The sequence below is a fragment of the Amblyraja radiata genome, chromosome 37 (assembly GCF_010909765.2).
Source record: "Amblyraja radiata isolate CabotCenter1 chromosome 37, sAmbRad1.1.pri, whole genome shotgun sequence".
In the NCBI taxonomy this organism is placed as follows: domain Eukaryota; kingdom Metazoa; phylum Chordata; class Chondrichthyes; order Rajiformes; family Rajidae; genus Amblyraja; species Amblyraja radiata.
Window position 1 is genome coordinate 7,474,143 of NC_045992.1, and position 21,984 is coordinate 7,496,126.

The window sequence follows — 21,984 nt, forward strand, 5'->3', positions numbered from 1 at the left end:
ATTGGACGGTGCAATTATTTTCAATGGATAGTTTGCAATAACTTAAATGGATATTTTCATTTCTCAGTGATATCCAGTGACAAGGTCAACCAAGTCTTTAAGAATACTTTCTCGCTAATAAATTCGAGTGGCTTACTGCAGAATTATATATGAATGTGCTTCAAACAGTGGAGGGCATTTGTAATCTTTCGTAATCTTGACATTAAGGGATTGCTGGTGCCAAGAGTAATGAGGCTTGTTTGACAGTGAGACTGCAATGGGAGGCTGATTTCCTGTTAATGTGGATGGCAGATGACATTTATCATATATATAACTTTTGCAGGATTTTCTCCGCTGAGATTTTTCAAAAGTTTTTTTTTTTCAGATTACGTTAATTATACATCCTCCTCTTCTTCTGCTCAGGCAACCTCTCGGGACTGAGGATGACTTGGTTCCCCTGTGGTTATGTGGGTTCTGAGGTGATTGATGAGGACAAGGCGGGAACCGTGGATGAGGCAGTGGGGAGGCTCTGAGATGGTGCGCTCACACCTTTTACTCACAGTAATGCCCCTGTCCCACTTGGGAAGCCTGAACGGAAACCTCTGGAGACTTTGCGCCCCACCCAAGGTTTCCGTGCGGTTCCCGGAGGTTTTTGTCAGTCTCCCTACCTGCTTCCACTACCTGCAACCTCCGACAACCACCTGCAACCTCCGGGAACCGCACGGAAACCTTGGGTGGGGCGCAAAGTCTCGAGAGGTTTCCGTTCAGGTTTCCTAAGTGGGACAGGGGCATAACTGTGCACTTCCAGTCTGGAACAAGGTCCTTTTAGTTCTATACCTAATCCTGAATGTCCCTTCAACACCTTGTGTGATCACTGGCCAGGGCATTCCCAGGAGATGGTGGGGATATTGCATTTTATTTCAAGAATTGAGCCCATCCTTGAACTTTTCCTTCCATCTTTTCCCATGACAGATATTGGAATAAAGTGCTTGCCTCAGGATTCTGGTGTTGGTCATGCATACGGAGTCAACGAGAGATGTGGGATCAGACCAGACAGGTCCTCAATGGGTGGGTTGGACAAAATAAGTCAACTGGCCACTTTGATTTGCTTATGAATAGATGGGCAACACACTCTGCCCTGTCAACAGGAAATGGTAGCAAACCGGAAAAAATGTAACGTTGAAGCCAAGAGTTGGCCTTGGACCACAGCCAACTGGTTACTGGTCCGACTACAGACAGGGCTGCTTACAAAGTGAATTCCCATTTACAAAACAATAGAGAGACTTGTTAAAGAGCCTGCCCCACTATATGAGTTTACCCAAGAGCTCTCCCGAAAATCAAACGCGTAGAATGTAAGTAGCGGGTACGTCGGAGCTCGGGACGTCTCTTTGCGGCTCGTAACGCTAACGGCAGGTACTCGGGAAACGCGCTAAGCTCGTGAAGTTTTGTCAACATCTTGAAAAATGTCCACGAGAGCCCCGAGTACCTACGAGAGGCTCTTACCGTAATTCTCCGAGTTCGAATCAGGGGAAACTCGGGAGAACTCTTGAATTAGCTCATACAGTGGGACAGGCCCTTAACTTGAAATTAGCAAGACTGGGGAGTTTCTGTCATTACCAAGCCATCCCATTGTTATCCGCACCTCACTGCACGAACAAATATTTGGGTGACATGTCTAACGTGAGCGCATCATGTTACTAATGAACACTTTTTTGTTGCTAAGCTTTGAGTCACATTTTTAAATCTACCCCCTCGAGTCGAAGGAAAGTCATGTATTTCTATAGCACCTTTAACATCTCTTTGAGGATGTTAAAGGGAGTTGTGGTCGAGGTAGTTATAATAGTGACTTTTAGATAGGCACATAGATATACAGGGAATGGACAGTTATGGATCACAGAGATTAGTTTAATTTGGCATCAGGGTCAGCACGGATATTGTGGGCTGAAGGGCCTCTCCCTTTGCTGCACTGTTCTATGTTTCAGTACGTCTGACAATATAGTAACGGTAATAAACTAGGGTACCCCAAAAAGTATTTTAATAATCCAGTTGACTTCTTTTAGCAATATGGGTTGATGGATATATATATATATATACATCAGTGCATTAAAGACATCCTCCCTTCTCACCATCAAAATAATGTTTAGAGTTACAGCACGGAAACAGGCCCTTCGGCTGCTGAGTCCACGCTGACCATCGATCACCTGTTCACATTAGTTTGATCTTATTCCACTTTCACTTTAGGGGCAATTTTACAAAGGTGGATTGATTACAAACCCGTACATCATTGAGATGTGGGAGGAAACCGGAGCACCCAGTGTTATCTCACGCGGTCACATGCAAACTCCACACAAAGAGCACCCGAGTTCGGGATCGAACCCGGGCCCGGGTCTCTGGTGGTGTGGTTCTTCTAGTGGTGCTAGGCAGGGACAGGCAGGTAGCTTCAAGGTGACCCCACAATTGAAAAGCACAACCTGTGGAACACCAGCCGATATTTGTTGCACCAGTGCCCAGAGCAAGACTTGAACTGACAACCTTCTGAATCAAAGACAAGGCTGCTATCCATTGAGCCATGGCAGTCAGAGATGATCAGGGCTAGATTTGCACCTGCTAGGCATGGCCTGCAGCTGAAAGGGATTCGCAGGAACAAGGCTAGTCAGCATTTACAGAGGACATCATTTCCCACATGCTTGCTCACACTGGCTTTATCTTACACAGTGGAGTTTGGAGCTGCAGGATAGCTGACTGTGTGGCACACAATCCAGCAATGCGGAGGCTGATGCTCAGATTATAGAATTATCATTCAGCCTCTAAATTGGTCTCAGTTTTAAGCCTGTCGAATTTCAGTTGAGGGGGCGCGTCAGTGGGTATGAGAGATGGGCAGTACGGATTCTAAAGCTTAACAGGGGACATAAAATTATTTAGTGTCAGTTTATCTCCCGTTGTGAAGTCAAATAAATAGAAATTTGCAGGAACAAAAAACCGCAGATGCTGGTTTATACCAAAGATAGACACAGTTGCTGCCTTACAGCGCTGGACTCCCGGGTTTGATCCTGACTACGGGTGCTGTCCCTACGGAGTTTGCACGTGCTCCCCATGACCTGAGTGGGTTTTTTTCCGGGATCTCCGGTTTCCTCCCACACTCCAAAGACGTGCAGGTTTGTAGGTTAATTGGCTTGGCATGATTGTAAATTGTCCCTAGTGTGTAGGATAGTGTTAGTGTGCGGGGATCGCTGGTCGGCGTGGACTCGAGGGACCTGCTTCTCTAAGCTAAACCAAACAAAGTGCAATTCAAGGGGTCACGCAGCATCTCTGGAGTAAACGGATAGGTGACGTTTCGGGTCAGGTCCCTTTGTCTGATTTGTCCCTGTCTTATAGCAAGATGCGCACTGTATATCCGGCCGGGTTTTGTTCTCTGAAGCCAATGGAGTGAAGGTTTCATGCACATTGCGCTGGCAATAACATCACGTGTTCAGCCCCAATGATGAACCTTCGAGGCAAGTAAGTCCCTCCAACTTCTCCACCCACCGCCCCCTGATTTATACGGATGGATATTAATAATTGCATATCTGGAAAAATATGAGTGCCTCGCCACCAGCAATTACTCATTCTTAAACCGATTAACGGCGAACCGTCCCATTCCGATGGCTTATTTTTCAACAGAACCACTGCGGGCGACAGCTCCCAGCAGAGCTGGAAGAGGCAGAACAATGGCACAGGTTATTGTTGGGGATCGCAGTGGATTCAGTTACTAACTCCATAATGGGACTGACTGTTCTTATCAGTGGCATTCACAAACACAGTGGGCTGTAAATCCATCTGAGTCTCAATGAAAGCTGAGGTGGAATTTGGCAACGCCCAGTGATGGGGATTTATCTGCGCTATGCTTTGCCAAGCATTCCTCTGTACAACATTTTTTAAGAGCAGACAACAGCCTACTGGCTTTAAGTGCAGGAAGACATTTAGATCAGCCACACAAAACAATTTTATGCTATTTCGGTGATAAGGAATGTTCCGGAATAGAAATATGCCCCTAGATCGGTAGCACGGTGGTGCAGTGGTAATGTCGCTGCCTCACAGCGCCAGAGCATCAGGTTCCATCCTGACCACGGGTGCTGACTGTACGGAGTTTGTACATTCTCCCCGTGACCTGTGTTGGTTTTTGCACCGGGATCTCCGGTTTCCTCCCACACTACAAGGCCTTACAATTTGCAGGCTAATTGGCTTGGTATAAGTGCAAATCATCCGTCAGGGGCTGTCCCACTTGGGCGACCTAATCTGCAAGTTTAGAAGGGTGCATTCGACCTTCAAACTCACCGCATGGTCGACACGTGGTCCTATGAGGTCGCTGGAACTCTCCTTCATGCTCGAGGGAAGTTCCCGAATACTCATGGCCTCTGCTAGGTCATGGAAAAAATTTTCACGAGTAAAATTTGGTCGGCATGGCTCTTTTTAACTCGTAGTGTAGTGGAGTGGGGTCGCTATTTAGTTACAGGCAGTCGAGGGCAGCCGTAGGCAATTTCCTTCGCTGACTTGATTTGCTCATTGGAGTTTTCAGGACCAAGGAAGACCGACCGGTAGGTAAAATGCCCGCTAAATTTTATTATACTTCTTAAAAGTGTCTCCACTTCTTCTCTCCCCCCCCCCCCCCCCCCCCCCCCCCCTCCGCGCTCTCTAAAGGACCTACCGTTACTGTGGCAGCTGTTTACCTTTCACTTAATCGCGGGTGTGAATTTCAGACAGCGCTCCCCGCATTCCCTGGCCCCTGCCTTCGCGATGTGTGCGTGTGTGTGTGCGTGTGTGTGTGCGCGTGTGTGTGTGCGTGTGCGTGTTTGCGTGTGTGTGTATTCGGTCGATGCAGCCTGCGGTTTCAGCTTGAGGCTTTCCAGGCGAGTGCCGTCGAGTTTGAATGTCAAAGACACTCTTCTTAACTCGCGGATTAGGTCGCCCAAGTGGGATAGCCCCTTTATTGCATGTAGATAGCCTTAATGTACGGGGATCGCTGGTCGGCGCGGACATGGTGTGCCGAAGGGCCTGTTTCCGTGCTGTATCTCTAAACTAAACTAATCCAGTCTGACGTGTATATGACTCCAAATCCCAACAGATGTGGTTGACTTAACGGATCGAGTTACTGAGTTCATAGATATCAGAAATGAGGAATAAACACTGCTTTGCCAGCAATATCCAATCATTGAATGTAATCAACACGTCACAAACCTGAATTAGGCACCGTTAGTCGTCCACCCAGGCAGCCGAAGGTCCCACTGGCACCGTACCCTGGATCTCGGGGCATGGTGCCAACATGCTGTGAGCTGAGAACCTTGTTCCTCATGTTCATGACCACATTGTTGTCCCTGCTGTTGCTCCCTAGATATATCCCCGGCGCTGCGCCCCCTGCTGGCTCCATCCCACCCACCAGCATGGAGGAGGCCAGGGAAGAATTGTACACCTTGATCTTCAAGCTGGGCAGGGCGTCCAGGAGCGGCGAGTTGGTCATGGGTATCTTGTCAGCCGTGTCCTGCAGAGTGTACATCGGCCCTCGGTATGAGCCAGCGTTGGCTGTCAGGTCGGGTTGGATCGATGAGCCCAGCAGCTGGGAATTGTCTGGAACAGGAGGGAAAAACAAATGTGGTGAGATTCCCAAGGCCCAAGATTCAACCTTCTCCTGCTCGTGCATCTCATTCCATTAGTACATCCCCAACTTCATGTGATCATTCTGCTTCACCTTGGTCAGAAATTCTCCTCAACACACCCCAAGGCTTTCTGCTGTACAGACAATAGACAATAGGTGCAGGAGTTGGCCATTCGGCCCTTCGAGCCAGCACCGCCATTCAACGTGATCATGGCTGATCATCCACAATCAGTACCCCGTTCCTGCCTTCTCCCCATATCCCCTGACTCCGCTATCTTTAAGAGCCCTATCTAGCTCTCTCTTGAAAGTATCCAGAGAACCAGCCTCCACCGCCCTCTGAGGCAGAGAATTCCATAGACTCACAACTCTCTGTGTGAAAAAGTGTTTCCTCATCTCTGTTCTAAAAAATGTGTTTCCTCATCTCAGTTCACTGATTCTAGAAATATTGGGTGAAGACCCACCTGAGGTATTGGAATATTCAAGGGTGGTGCTGTTTTATAGCGCCAGAAACCCGGGTTCGATCCTGACTACGGGTGCTGTCTGTACGGGGTTTGCATGATCTCATGGGTTTTTTTCCCGGGTGCTCTGGTTTCGTCCCACACACCAAAGACGTGTAGGTGTGTAGGTTTGTTGGTCAACAGGCTTCTGTAAATTGCCCTGAGTGTGTGGGACAGAACAAAAATGGACTCGGTGTGCCGAAGGGCCTGTCTCCACGCTGTATCTCCAAGCTAAACTAAACTAAACAAATCTTTGACCTAACCAAAGTCTTACAGTCAACAGAGCCGTCATGGAAAATATCAAACGATTTTCATCTCCTGCTTCTACACTCGATGAAACTGAAAATCAATCCGTTTAACAAACAGTTGCGGCTCCAACCATTGTACGGCATTGCATTTCTATTGGCATCTAATCAACACAGCTAAATAGACCAGCCACGCAGTCAATGCCGCCAATGTCAGTGTCAGCTGTCACACAGATAAGCCTTTGCAATGACTGTCGCTTTCATTAAAACAGGGTGATAGCAATGACGTGGCCATGGATCGTGTGTCTTGCTTTAATCATTGAGCAAAGAAAGGGTTTGTGCCAGCAGTGACAGTGGGCGGTGCACTCACCTCTATATCCAAGAGCTCTGGGCTTCCATCCCTAATGCAGAGACTGGAGCACAAAGTCCCTGCTAGTTCACCAAGGGCAGCAGTGAGGACATCTTCACTAAGGTGGGTCTTCACCCAATATATCTAGAATCAGGAACTGTACAGCAAAAGATCCCAGAAAGATGAGAGAAGTTTTCGTCCCCCCCTCCACACCCCCCCTTCTTGATTAGCAAAGGGGGGGGGGGGTCAAAGATTACGGGGAAAGGGCTGGAGAATGGGGTTGAGAGGGAAAGATAGACCAGCCATGATTGAATGGCAGAGTAGACTCGATGGGCTCAATGGCCTAATTCTGCACCTTGAACTTTTGAACTGATGAAGAACAGACTCGATGGGCTGAATGGCCTAATTCTGCTCCTGTCTTATCTAAGATGCTGAGGTTGTGAAAGGCTCCTTCAGGAACACAGATCTTTCCTTCCTCCCAGCTGGGAAGAACCATGGTATATCTGGCAGCTGAATAAGTGTGAAGAAGGGTCTCGACCCGAAACGTCAGCCATTCATTCTCTTCAGAGATGCTGCCTGTCCTGCTGAGTTACGCCAGCATTCTGTGTCTACGGGGGTTGAACATAACAGTAGCCGTGGGCAAGGCGCTCGCTGCCTTTCACTTACCCTGCCGGGCCGTCTTGAAGTTGACGGGCTGGAAGCCCCCGGTGAGAGCAGCCGAGGAGTCGGTGATGTCGGTGTCGAAGTCTCGGCAGCTCCGCTTGTACACGATGATGCCGAGCACCAGCATGATGACCACGAAGATGAAGACGGCAACAATCAGACCCGCGTACAGAGCCACGTCGCCGGCCGAGTCCGCGGCTATTGAGATCAAGGGAAGAGTCAAGAACGTTCAATCATCTGATGTACCAGGAGCGCAACAATGAAACAAGACCATTAACCCAATCACAATACGCAAACATGCAATAAATTCATCATCTTCCCAGCCGTTATCAGGCAACTGAACCATCCTATCGCATCCAGAGAGTGGCCCTGAACTACCATCTATCTCATCGGGGACCCTCGGACTATTTTTGATCGGACTTTGCTGGCTTTAACTTGCATTAGTCAAGTCAAGTCAATTTTATTTCTATAGCACATTTAAAAACAACTCTAGTTGACCAAAGTGCTTCACATTGGTGCAGGTACTAACATGCTACATACAGTGGTACATAGATCAACAATACATACATAGATACATACATACAGTGCTCCCTCAGAGGACCTCAAGAAAGGCTTGAGAGTAAAGATGAGTTTTCAGTCTAGACTTAAAAGAGTCGATGGAGGGGGCAGTTCTGATAAAGAGGGATGCTGTTCCATAGTCTAGGAGCTGCAACCGCAAAAGCGTGGTCGCCCCTGAGCCTATGCCTAGACCGCGGGATGGTCAGTAACCCCAGGTCGGCCGATCTGAGGGACCTGGAGGTGGTGTGGTGGGTAAGCAGATTTTTGATGTAGGTGGGGGCAAGCCCGTTAAGGGCTTTGTAAACATAAAGAAGGATCTTGAAATTGATTCGGAAACCCCACAGGGAGCGAGTGAGGAGAGGCCAGAATTGGGGTGATGAGGGTATTAAACGTAATTCCCTCATCATGTATCTGTACACTGTGAATGGCTCGATTGTAATCATGTCTTGTCTCTCGCTGGCTGGTTTAGCGTGCAACGAAAGCCTTTCACTGTACCTCGGTACGCGTGACAATAAACTAAACTGAGTCATACTAGGTGACCAGACCATCATAGTGCAAAACCAATGCACTCTGTGCAACGAATAACAAAGTAGACCGTTGTGGCAGCAGGGTTGTGGTTTTGGTTGTTCAGGAGCCCAATGGTGGAAGGTGAAGAAGCTATTCTTGAACCTGCTGGTCGCAGTTCTTAACCTCCAAAATCATCTTCCCCAAGGTAGCAGCGAGATGAGAGCATGGCCAGTGAGGTGCGGGGTGACTTGATGATATTAGCTGCCTATTTGAGGCACGGCATCCTGTAGATTCTTTCAGGATGAAGAGGTGACGGATGTTTTAATTGTCATTGAACGAGAAGTGCAGCTTGATGAGGAGCCACTCAAAGAGACCTTTAGCTGATCTTTAGCTGAAGAAAGAACTGCAGATGCTGGAAAAATCGAAGGTGGACAAAAATGCTGGAGAAACTCAGCGGGTGAGGCAGCATCTATGGAGCGAAGGAATAGGTGACGTTTCGGGTCGAGACCTATTCCTTCGCTCCATAGATGCTGCCTCACCCGCTGAGTTTCTCCAGCATTTTTGTCCACCTGATCTTTAGCTTAGTGCCCTTTCACTAAATGTACTTGACAAGGCTTCTTCTGCACAACCTTCCCAATATGCGACTCGCTCTAGCTATAATGATGAGGGCAGTCAGTTCACAGATGCTTGGACAGTAAGCATTCAATCCGGAGAGACTGCTGCAGCATGTCAAAATGGGAGCTTCAGATTCAAGGACATGCAGTAAACAAGAGTCTAAAAATTATTGCAACCACTATTTGCTCGAAATTCACACCCCGGTTTTAGTGGACTCCCTTTGGCAACGGCCATGCATCAAGATTCAGCGACATTTCTTTTATTTCCTGAATCTTTCAAAAGTCCCCAAGCATTGGACCAGAACACAGAATGCTGACGGCACAAAATCAAATCATTCATCCAGTCACAAGGACACAAAATGCTGGAGTGACTCAGCGGGTCAGGCGGCATGTCTGGAGAACATGGACAAGCAAACATTTCAGGTCAGGACCCTTCTGAAATGTCACCTTTCCAGGTTCTCCAGAGACGCTGCCCAACCTGCTGAGTTACTCCAGTACTTAGTGTCCTTTTATGTCAACCAGCATCTGCAGTTCCTTATTACTGCGTTCATCCCAGCAGGTCCATTCTGATGCTTTTGCTCCAAACAGGTCCCCTCTCATCACACTGCAACGAAAACCCATTAATATATCCCTTTGTCTCTTTCCTCTTCACAGGGACTGACTGACCTTCCCACTCTCGAAGGGATCTACCTGCAGGTGGCACTGCCTCAAGAAGTCAGTACTAGGCAGTCCTTCCTACTCAAGTAGGCAGCTAAAGTCTTCAATGACCGGGGGTGGGAGATTGCAACCTTCACGTGGTCTGCCCTGTTTAGACGAATGCAATCAACCTGGCGTGCACATTCAAGTAAGATCAAATAGAACAAGTTGTCCTACAACTTTAGGCTGTGCATGCCATACGCAAGAAGAAGAAGAAGTCTTCAAAGACCCACATCACCAGTGCTCTTCTCACTGCCACCATCAAGAAGGTGGTACCGAAGCCTGAGAACTGCAACCTCCAGGTACCAGAACAGCTGCCTCCCATCCATCCTGACTCTGGGTGCTGTCTGTACGGAGTTTGTACGTTCCCCCCGTGACCTGCATGGGTTTTCTCCGGGAGCCCGTTTCCTACCATGCTCCAAAGACATACAGTTTTGTGGGTTAATTGGCTTGCTAGAATAATAAGTTGTCCCAGGTGTGTATTGGATAGTTTTCGAGTGTGGGGATCGCTGGTCGGCGCAGACTCGGTGGGCCGAAGGGCCTGTTTCCACGCTGTATCTCTACATTAAACAAAGCCACAACCCACAACCCTATCAGCACCAAACCACTCCATATTTTGCACCATCACGGTCTAAGTTCCCTGGTAAAACTCGACATTTATTGTACATTTATTTGTAGTTATTGATGTCCCAGTGAAGCTGCAGTGAAGCTTTCGTTGTTCCTGTTCATACACAGCGCATTTGATAAACACGCTTGCAAAGCCATAACATCCAAGGCTGCAGACCAAGAACTAGAAAGTGCAACCAGTTGGGGAGCTGTTCCACAACAGGGACAGGCAATGTGGGCTGAATGGTCAACTGTGGGGCATAAATATCCAATGCCAATAAAGAATATGTGATGTGCATAATTTGGTGTAGATCAAGGGATCCACAGCAATTGGAATTCAGCCCTGAAATTCTAGCCCAAGTAGAGCAGTACGTCGATATGTAGGAAGGAACAGCAGATGCTGGTTTACACTGTAGATCGACACAAAAAGCTGGAGAGAAGGGCCTGTCCCACTTTCACGACCTAATTCACGACCTCTGCTGAGTTTGCCCTTGATTCATACTCGCAGCATGGTCGTCACAAGGCCGTAGGAGGTCGTGGGTAGGTCGTAACAGGCCGTGACGCTAGTCCTAGATACTCGTGACATCAAGTAGGTCGGGGCGTTTTTCTAGCCCGATGAAAAATCTCCACGAGTAAAAAAGGTCGTGAATTAGGTCGTGAAAGTGGGACAGGCCCTTAACTCAACGGGTCAGACAGCATCTCAGGAGAAAAGGATCCCAGTCAGGAGAAGGGTCTCAACCTGAAACGTCACCTATTCCTTTTCTCCAGGGATGTTGTCTGACCTGCTGAGTTACTCCAGCCTTTTGTGCCTAACACCAATAAAAGATTGTTTCAATTTGTTTGCTCCTTTAACGTATTAGATCTGCAAGGTTGCATGAAAGAAAAGTAATTTGTTAATGTCTTTGCTTTAGCATGTATCGCTAATTTCATGTACATCGGTCCTTGGGGAGTTCGACTAACATGGCAATCAGTGTTACACACGTTTTAGCATTGATTGGTCACCAACAGGCAGGGATCAAAGAGGCTTAGATTTAATTTAGTTCAGTTCAGAGATGCAGCACAGAAACAGTCTCTTCGGCCCATCGAGTCTGTGCCGACCAGCGATCCCCGCACACTAACACCATCTTACACACACTAGGGACAATTTACCCATACACTAAGCCAATTAACCTACAAACCTGTACGTCTTTGGAGTGTGGGGGAAACCGAAGATCTTGGAGAAAACCCACGGGAGAACGTACAAACTCTGTACAGACAGCGCCCAAGTATGTATAGGATAGTGTTAGCGTGCGGGGATCGCTGGTCAGCGCAGATCGCTGGTCGGGATCGAACCCGGGTCTCCGGCGCTGCAAGCGCTGTAAGGTGACAAATCTACCGCTGCGCCACCGTGCCGAACCTTGCGTTCGTTACAACAAGGCGCTTAGCTCTCTCACTCCCTCGCCTTCCTTCCCTCCCTCAGTCACTCTCTCTCTCTATTTCCCCTCTCTTCTGCTCATTCACACCATTTGCCCACATTCACGCTCTCGCCCCTTCACTTCCCCCCCCTCTCGTTTACCTTCATATCTCAGGGGTGGGTTAACAAACAGGAGGCAAATCTTGCGCCAGTCCCAATCTCTCTCTCTCTCTCTCACACACACACACACACACACACACACACACACACACACACACACACACACACACACACACACACACACACACACACACACACACACACACACACACACGCACACACACCGCTATCATAAATGGCCAAAAGAAACAGAAATAATGACTTTGAAATAATGAAATGGAAACTTACTAGAGTTTCTGGGTTCATTTAATAGCTTTTTATCTGTTAAAAAGAAAACGAAAATAAAATCAACGTGGGGAAAAAAAAATGAAACTGAATAAATTGACAAAAAATGAAATACCTGTAAATTAAACAAAAAACACAGTTCTGTAAGTATCCAGGGAAAAGCTGACAAGACATGCAAGAACCAATTTGGGGATTCGATTCGGAAAATTAAACGGAAAATTTGATGGTGAAGTCTGTGAATTTTACTCCTGTAAACTGACCCCCAAGACGTGTCTTAACAGTCACAAATAAAGGGCCTGTCCCACTTACGTGTCCTTGGCACGCAAATTACGCGACCTCGTGGTCGCGTAATTTGCGTGCCAAGGACACGTAAGTGGGACAGGCCCTTAACTCTCTTCACCGATGCAACTAAGGAGTGCCAACCTCTATGCAGGGAAAACAGACACACCTTTGTGTAAAAAGACTCAAAGCAGAGAAGGAAAGATATGCTCCTTTGCCTTCCTACAAGGCGATATCTATTTTTTTTCTGCTATATTAATTGAAAGTTTTCACGGCGCTCTGGAGAAACAGAACAGCAAGAGGGGTCACGGATCTGGGTCTCAATGAACCACTAGTGTAAAACCACTTGATTCAGATTCAGATTCAAACTTTATTGTCATTGTGCAGTGTACAGTACAGAGACAACGAAATGCAGTTAGCATCTCCCTAGAAGAGCGAACATAGAATATGAGCAATAAATATATATACGTACATACAGTCATCGTAGTGCAATTTTTTTTGGAGGGAAGGAGTGTCCGGGGGGGTGACTGGCAGTCACCGCGGTACAGAGTTAAGTAATGTAACAGCCGCAGTGAAGAAGCTGTTCCTGGACCTGCTGGTCCGGCAACGGAGAGACCTGTAGCGCCTCCCGGATGGTAGGAGGGTAAACAGTCCGTGGTTGGGGTGAGAGCAGTCCTTGACGATGCTGAGAGCCCTTCGCAGACATCGCTTGCTTTGGACAGACTCAATGGAGGGGAGCGAGGAACCGGTGATGCGTTGGGCAATTTTCACCACCCTCTGCAGTGCTTTCCGGTCGGAGACAGAGCAGTTGCCATACCATACTGTGATACAGTTGGTAAGGATGCTCTCGATGGTGCAGCGGTAGACGTTCACCAGAATCCAATAATCCAAACATGCTGCCCATTAATCACTGCGGGCGCCTGGCTGTGGAACAACGGACTCTCAAGTGAAGAAAACCATAGCAGAGTCTCTGAACTGCGAGTTCGGGAAATTTGAACGAATCATTATCAATGGATTGGGGGAAGGAAACGCAAATGCTGGTTTACACCGTAGACACAAAATACTGGAGTAACTCAGCGGGACAGGCAGCGTCTATGGAGAGAAGGAATGGGTGACGTTTCGGGTCGAGACCCGACTTCAGACTCGAGTCAGGGGAAAGGCAAACTAGAGGTGGATGGATCATTGGCATGTACGCCAAATGGGAAGTCGGGAAACCAGATCGTCCACTGATCCGGTCAAGAATTCCCACTTAGTTCTGAGTCATGATTCTTGATCCAAACAATCATTGGGAATACACCTGGAGGGGCTCTCACTGTCTGGCGGGCGATAGCAAGAGATGATTTGTTCTAACAAGCACATAGTGATGGACAGTCTCTTATTCACAGATGTGGAGAGGATGTTTCCACTGGTGGGAGAGTCTAGCACTAGAGGCCATAGCCGCAGAATTAAAGGACGTTCTTTTCGGAAGGAGACGAGGAGACATTTCTTTAGTCAGAGGGTGGTGAATCTGTGGAATTCTTTGCCACAGAAGGCTGTGGAGGGAGAGAGGGAGAGAGGGGAGGGGGGGGGGAGAGGGAGAGAGAGGGAGAAAGAGAAGGAGAGGGAGAGGGAGAGGGAGAGGGAGACAGATGTTGGAAGCTGAGTACACACAGATCCACCATGGGTGTGTGGCCTACACCTGTGTTGGGGGAACAGGTTCACTGGGTCCTTCGCCGCGTGAGCTTCCGTCCACGTATCCCCGAGTTTCATATCGAGCTGACACAAGGCTGTGTTTTATTTCTGGAAGCAGCGCTGGTTAAGAAGGTCCTGGGCCATATATATATGTGTGCGTGTGTGTGTGTGTGTGTGCAGGCAAGGTGGGGATTGCCTGTTTAATCAGCAGGCAGTCCGAGCTGCGAGAATGTCAAATAACTCTGAATCCATACATGAGTGTAAGTTGTTTATTAAGAAAGCACACAGAGTTCAAATACATAGGTGTTGTAAGCTCAAGCTCTACCACGAATCTCCCTAGAGGCTGGACAAGTGGGCTAGATAATATATGAGTCTCTAAACCAGGTAGCTATTTGTGTGTGCAGTGGTATGCAGTAAAGCATGACATGGATCAGGTCAACTAGTACGGACTGATCTACATCCTCCTTCTTAAGTATAATAAATCATACAACTAAATAAGCGTACAACTAAAACTTCCAATGTACAATAGGAAGATATAAATCGCGACTCAACCGTGAAGGATATGAATAAGGAGGAATACAATGTGGCCTTGGTAATGGGAACCTGTAATCAGTATTTAATACAGTCTTTGTGTTTAGGGTTAGGCTGCCAAACCCGTCCTATAGACGTGCGGTACAGTCCCTCTGTTAGAGGGGCGGGTGACATCATATCAGGTGGTGGTTCAACAGTCTTTGTAGGAGACTTCACGGATGACATCAGCAGCGGTCTCTTGACCTCGTGCATCCAGTATTGCAGGGGGCGTACACGGACAGTTTTGCCCGACGCACAGCATCATGTCCCGCCAGATTGAGAAATATAGACGCTTGGGGGTGGACAGACTTGCCTCGGTGCCCCGCCGCCATGTGGATATCGTAGTCCTCCTCGAAAACTCCCCATCGCTCGTCGATATATCCCCATCAAAGACGAGTGGTTCTGGCTCGCGGCAGTCATGGCAAAGACTGTGAAAGGTCGGCAAAATCAGTGAAGACGTTGATCCGAGGCGTTCCCATAACTTCTGACACCATGTGAGAATGTCGAATAACTCACAATCCATACATGAGTATAAGTTGTTTATTAGGAAAGCACACAGAGATCAAATACATAGGTGTTGTAAGCTCAAGCTCTACCACGAATCTCCCTAGAGGCTGGACTAGCGGCTAGATAATGTGTGAGACTCTCAACCAGGTAGGTGTTTGAGTGTGCAGTGGTATGCAGTAAAACGTGACATGGATCAGGTCAACTAGTACTGACTGATCTGCACAAGCGCACACATTGCAAGCTCAGCATCTGTCTGATGTGCCCAGCTCTCACCTGCTGCTTGTACCCATACCCCTGCAGAGAAATCCATCTAATTGCAAGCTGTGTGTGTGTGCGTGTGTGTGTGTGTGTGGGTGTGTGTGTGTGTGTATGCGTATGTGTGTATGTGTGTGTGTGTGTATGCGTATGCGTGTGTGTGTGCGCGCGCGTATGTGTGTGTGTATGTGTGTGTGCGTGTGTGTGTACGCGCGCGTGTGTGTGTGTGTACGCGTGCGTGTGTGTGCGTGTGTGTGCGTGTGTGTACGCGCGTGTGTGTGTGTGCGCGCGTGTGTGTGTGCGTGTGTGTGTGTGTATGTACGCGTGTGTGTGTGTGTGTGCGTGTGTGTGTGTGTGTGTGTGTGTGCGTGTGTGTGTGTACGTGTGTGTGCGTGTGTGTGTGTGCGCGCGTGTGTGTGTGCGTGTGTGTGTGTGTATGTACGCGTGTGTGTGTGTGTGTGTGTGCGTGTGTGTGTGTACGTGTGTGTGTGTGTGTGCGTGTGTGTGTGCGTGTGTGTGTGTGTGTGTGTGCGTGTGTGTGTACGCGTGTGTGTGTGTGCGTGCGTGCGTGTGTGTGTTTTTCTTTCTACTTACTCCGCAAGCAGCGCCCATCTGTGCAGTTTTTAGACTCCAGGACCAGCCCGATGCAGTCCTTGCCCCCGTTTTTGGGTGACGGGTCCGTGCACTCGCGGCTCCTCCAGTGCGTGCAATCGGTATTGCAGGCGGACCACTTGCTCCAACCCGTCCAACCCCCATCAACTGCGGGACAAAACAGGAGTTAAAACCGCGGGGCCGCAGATACAACTGGACCCGGCGTGAACCGCAGGCCAGCAAGTCTGAAGAAGGGTCCCGACCCGAATCATCACCCACTCCTTCTCTCCAGAGATGTTGCCTGTCCCACTGAGTCACCGCAGCTTATTGGGTCCATCTTCTGCGTGAAGCACTGTTTAGTTTAGTTTAGAGATACAGGTGCAGAAACAGGCCCTTCGGCCCACCGAGTCCACACCGACCAACAATCTAGCACAATCCTACACACACTAGGGACAATTTAAATTTATACCAAAGCCAATTACCTACAAACCTGTACGTCTTTGGTTTATGGGAGGAAACCAGAGTTCCCGGAGAAAACCCACGCAGTTCCCGGTGTACAGACAACACCCATAGTCATAGCGGCGAGGCAGCAACTCTACCGCTGCCCAACCGTGCCACCCTCACAGTTACGCATGTGGAATGAGCCAGACCAAGTTCACATCAACTAACCATCAATCAGCCGTTCATCCCAGTTCCATGGCACCCCATTTTCTCATCCACTCCCCAGGGACAATTTACAGAGGCTAATTGGTCTGCAAACCTGAGGGGTACCTTTTTCACACAAAGGGCGGTGGGTGTATGGAACAAGCTGCCAGAGGAGGTGGTTGAGGCTGGGACGTTTAAGAAACGGTTAGACAGGTACATGGATAGGACAGGTTTGGAGGGATATGGACCAAACGTGGGCAGGTGGGACTAGTGTAGCTGGGATATGTTGGCCGGTGTGGGCAAGTTGGGCCGAAGGGCCTGTTTCCACGCTGGATCACTCTATGACTCTATGAAAGGGAATATATAAAGCCATCTTCATCATCCTTGCACCCCTGTGATTCATGTCCATTCATTGACTAACGAAGGTGGATTAGAATTGCAAATGTTGAATTGCAAATGGTGCTGATGAGCTAATACTACCACAGGGATGGTTAGAGTGTGGACTGTTGGTCCGGACATGAAGCACCGCTGCTTCCGACACCTCACCTGGGCACATGGTGGTGCATCCGATCTTTTGAAAGGTCTGCCCATCGCAGAAGGTCCCGCCGTTGAGAGGCGCTGGGTTGGTGCAGGACCTGGTCCGCTTCTGCCAGCCTCGCCCACAGCGATTGTTACACGATGACCACTCTGTCCAGGTCGACCAGCCTCCGTTCACTGTTGCCAGGGCAAGGGAGGACGGGAAGAGGGAAAATAAACAATCAGAGATATGAGTAGGAAGAAACTGCGGATGCTGGTTTACTCCCGACAATTGGTTTAAACCGAAGATAGAAACAAAATGCTGGAGTAACTCAGCGGGACAGGCGGCATCTCTGGAGAGAAGGAATCGGTGACGTTTCAGCTCGAGACCCTTCTACATACTGGTATGAATCAGAGATTCATATCAGAGATATGATATCCAATCAAAGGATATTGGGTAAAAACAAGGAACTGCAGATGCTGGTTTGCATAAAAAGACACAAAGTGCTGGAGTAATGCATGGATCAGCCAGCATCCTGTTTAGTAGGTTTACTTGATTCATATGGGGGTGTCAGGGGTTATAGGCCAAAGGCAGGAGAATGGGGTTGAGAGAGAAAGATAGATCAGCCATGATTGAATGGCGGAGTAGACTCGATGGGCTGAATGGCCTAATCCTGCTCCTAGAACCTATGTACTATCCCTAGAGAACATGGATAGGTGATGTTTCAGGTCGGGACCCTTCGTCACTCCAGGACTTTGTGTCTTTTTATTGGGTAGGAAGGTTGTCCACCTGCAGAAAAGCACAAATATATACGCACTAGTGGTCTCCCACCTTGTATGTTAAAACCAGTCAAGAGCAAATTATCAATGTCAGGATCCTGTGGAAGATGCGGATTCAGCCATTTCCGACATTTATTGCAAATTTTACTTTAGTTTAGAGATACAGCGCAGCCCACCGAGCCCGCACCGACCAGCGATCCACACACATGTACACTACCCTGCACACACTAGGGACAATTTGCATTTACAATACAATACAATACAATACAATACAATACAATACAATACAATTTATTGTCATTTGAGCCTCAGTGAGGCTCAAACAAAATTCTGTTTCCACAGCCATACAAAGACAATTCCTAGACGTACACACAATTTAATTCACACAAACATCCATCACAGTGGACCCACTGTGATGGAAGGCAAAGTATTTTCTCTCCCCTGTTCTCCATGTCTCTCCCGATGTCCAAGCCCCAGGCGGGCGATGCTAAGTCCCACGGCCATTTTAGGCCGTGCCGGGCGATTTACGGCCCCACTCCCAGTCTAAAAGTCTCGAAGTTGGAGCCCCCGGCGGGCGCTGTAATGTCCCACGGCCATGAAGCCGCACCGGGCGATGTACGTCCCCGCTCCGGGTCGTTGCAACCCCGCGACACGGGCTGGAGAAGTCGCGTTGCGGGAGCTCCGGGAAGCGGTCTCTCTCTCCCCCCGGACCAGCAAGCTCCCGATGTCCCGACAGTCCACCGGACCTGCGGCTGCGTTGCTGGAGCCCCCGAGCACCAGGAGTCGAGTCGCAGCAGCGAGTCACCACCGCTCCCCACGCTCCGAGGCCGGCCAGCCCCATGATGGTGAGTAGTCCGCAGCTCCGCAGTCTCCCGAGCCCCCGGGTCGTTCAGGCTGGAGGCCGCTCCACGGTGCTAGGCCCCAACGACAACGGAGACCCGACAGGGAAAAGGTCGGGTCTCCCAGACAGGGAAGAGATTTCAAACAGTTTCCCCCTGCCCCGCCCCCCACATATACACATTTAAAACCAGTATTAAAAAACACCAATACTACATTTAACTAGACAAAAAATAAAAAAAAAGACAGACAGGCTGTAGGGGCCCTAATTTACACCAAGCCAATTAACCTACAAACCTGTACATCTTTGCAGTGTGGGAGGAAACCGAAGATCACGGGGAGAAGGTAAAACTCCGTTTGACACAGACAGCACCCATAGTCGGGATCAAACCTGCATCACTGGTGCCGAAAGCACTGTGAGGCAGCACCTCTACCTCTGTGCCTCCATGCACCCCTAATAGGAACCCTCATTAGGGTGCCCTAATAAGATATCCAACACCTGCAGGTTTTGCCTGTTGTTCCAGAGAAAATGGATTCAACTGATACCTGGAACAATGGGAACAGCAAGAAGCAATTCAATCCTCAAGCCTGTCCTGCACTCGCGTATATCACAGCTGTGGTATTGCCTTCATTGGTTGTGGTGTTGAGTATGAGTCAGGATGTCTTGATGAAGCTTTATCGGGCTTTGGTTCGCCAGCATTTGGAGTTTTGCTTGCCGTTCCAGCTAGCCACCCCATTACAGGAAGGAGAATGGTGGGGATCTTACAGAGGTGTATAAAATCACGAGGGGGAATAGCTAAGGTGAATGCGTGGAGTATTTTACCCAGGGTAGGGGAATCAAAAACTAGAGGACGTAAGTTTAAGATGAAAGGCTTGAAGACATAGTTTTAATATGCCCCTGAGCGGCAACTCTTTCACTCAGTGTATTGAACGTTGCCAGAGGAGGCAGAGACTTGTAATGCCCCTGTCCCACTTAGGAAAACTGAACGGAAACCACTGGAGACTGTGCGCCCCACCCAAGGTTTCCGTGCGGTTCCCGGAGGTTTTTGTCAGTCTCCCTACCTGCTTCCACTACCTGCAACCTCCGGCAACCACCTGCAACCTCCGGGAACCGCACGGAAACCTTGGGTGGGGCGCAAAGTCTCCAGAGGTTTCCGTTCAGGTTTCCTAAGTGGGACACAGGGGCTTAACAGTATAAAGACACTTGGACAGGTATATCGATAGGAATAGGATAGGGACCAAACATGGGCTAATGGGACTAACTTTGATGGGGCATCTTCAACAGCATGGACGGGTGGGGCCGAAGGGCCTGTGTCGGGGAAGTACGACTGTGACTAAATATTTCATACCCATTCTATCATAAATAGGAGCAGTATCTGCCCAAGAAGACTAATCAAAGCTAGTTGGCTTTTACAAGGGAAGGTAGGAACCAGCATTGGTGAGAGCAGTGGATGGCTGGGGATGTAGTGAGAGGCTGAGTGCAGTGTTAATATTAACATCGCTTGCTGTGATCAATTATCAATGACCCATCTGCCGACATCTGTTAGTCTTCCTCAGACAATTAATCACGCATCACTCTCGACATGCTGTGTGTAACCACAAGGTAGACTTGGGATGCTGGATGGTAGGAAATGTGCCTGGATCAATCAATCCAGCAATCACATTAAAATTGTATCAGATCCTTTTGGCAATTCCTTTTACAAAAGGCACGAGGCCTCCATGAATTATTCCATACTATTTATTTCCGACTGTGTATATTTAAAGGATCTGCTGCAGGAGCTGGTGCATTCTCTCCTGCATCCTGCACGGGTAACAGGAAGGTGAGTTAGGGGAGAAACAGGGCACAAGGTACATTTGCCCACCTTACCCAGCTGGCAGTGTAGGAAGGAACTGCAGGTGCTGCTTTAAATCGAAGATAGACACAAAGTGCTGGAGTAACCAGCGCTGGGTCAGACAGCATCTCAGTCTGAAGAAATGTCCCGACCCGAAACGTCACCTATTCCTTTTCTCCAGAGATGCTGCCTGACCCATAGAGTTACTCCAGCTTTTTGTGTCTATCTTAGCCAGCTGGGTGTGCTTCTTGGAGCTGTGATATGAACCCGAACAGTGGCAGAACAGGTCCGCTGGGCAAGGGAGAGCTCGAACCCAGCTCCCTGGCCACGAGGGAAGGGGAGAGATTACAACATTGCTTGGTAACATTCGGTAAGATCTCTCCCCGAGTTTTATTCCACTGAAATGGAATCAGTGACATGTTACACAGAATTACCAAGGAAGTTAATTGATACATCCTATGGGGCGCTCCTTGAATTAAAAAGTGTGTACAGTAAAATAAGAGTAACATCCAAATAGTCAGAGGGTGGTGAATCTGTGGAGGTCTTTGCCACAGAAGGCTGTGGAGGCCAAGTCAGTGGATATTTTAAAAGCAGAAATAGATAGGTTCTTGATTAGTGCGGGAGTCAGAGGTTATGGGGAGAAGGCAGGAGAATGGGGTTTGGAGGGAGAGAATGATCAGCCATGATTGAATGGTGGAGGAGACTCGATGGGCCGAATGGGCTAATTCTACTCCGATTCCTTGTGACCTTTAACCAAGTTACACATTCAATGTCCTCACTTCCTTGGTCCTCTCTGTAACTGCTACGTAGTCTTGTTGATGGCAGGCTCGGTCAGCTGTGGTCGGTTTAGCCACCCCTTCAGCAGAAGCATCGACTACCCATTTCCTCTGTGGCACCTAACCGCAAAATGAGCCCAACCTCTGTGCTGCATTGTATCATCTCGCCCCCCCTCTCCGTCACCCCTTGCCCTCGACTTAAACTGCACTATTCCCTGGACCGACTCCTAACGCAGGCTTAAATTTAGCAGAGTCATGAGAAAATGCAGATAAAAACCTTTAAACTAAAAGCAAATCGCAGGTTAAGCACTTGGGCATTTAAGGAACATAGCACAACTGTAATGGACTCATTAAATTTATAAGCCTGGAAATTGCCGTGTATAAAATTATAGTAACAACGTTTTAATGCAATGATGGTGCCCAATCTTCGGGGAGATGTTATTCCGTTTTATGTGGGGAAGACAGGCCAAGCAAAGGTTCAGAACGGGAGGGGGTGGGGATGAGAGGTGAAGGGAAGGGCAGACAAAATGGAGGCAGCCCAACTAATGGACTGTGCTAACAAAGGTCAATCTTAAGGTCATAAA

General features: G+C 48.6%; 1 protein-coding gene across 2 annotated transcripts in view; it reads right to left on the reverse strand.

The window, feature by feature from the left end:
- unc5b (unc-5 netrin receptor B) overlaps window positions 1–21,984 on the reverse strand; it is a 208,431-nt gene that overhangs the window by 20,704 nt on the left and 165,743 nt on the right. The window contains exons 6-10 of one of the 2 annotated variants that reach the window (XM_033012685.1): window positions 17,206–17,373; window positions 16,018–16,182; window positions 12,145–12,177; window positions 7,366–7,560; window positions 5,194–5,580 (exon numbers count right to left, since the gene is read on the reverse strand). In XM_033012685.1, coding sequence (XP_032868576.1) covers window positions 5,194–5,580; window positions 7,366–7,560; window positions 12,145–12,177; window positions 16,018–16,182; window positions 17,206–17,373 — 948 coding nt within the window. The remainder of the gene's footprint in view (window positions 1–5,193; window positions 5,581–7,365; window positions 7,561–12,144; window positions 12,178–16,017; window positions 16,183–17,205; window positions 17,374–21,984) is intronic. The other variant, XM_033012686.1, reaches the window with a different exon arrangement.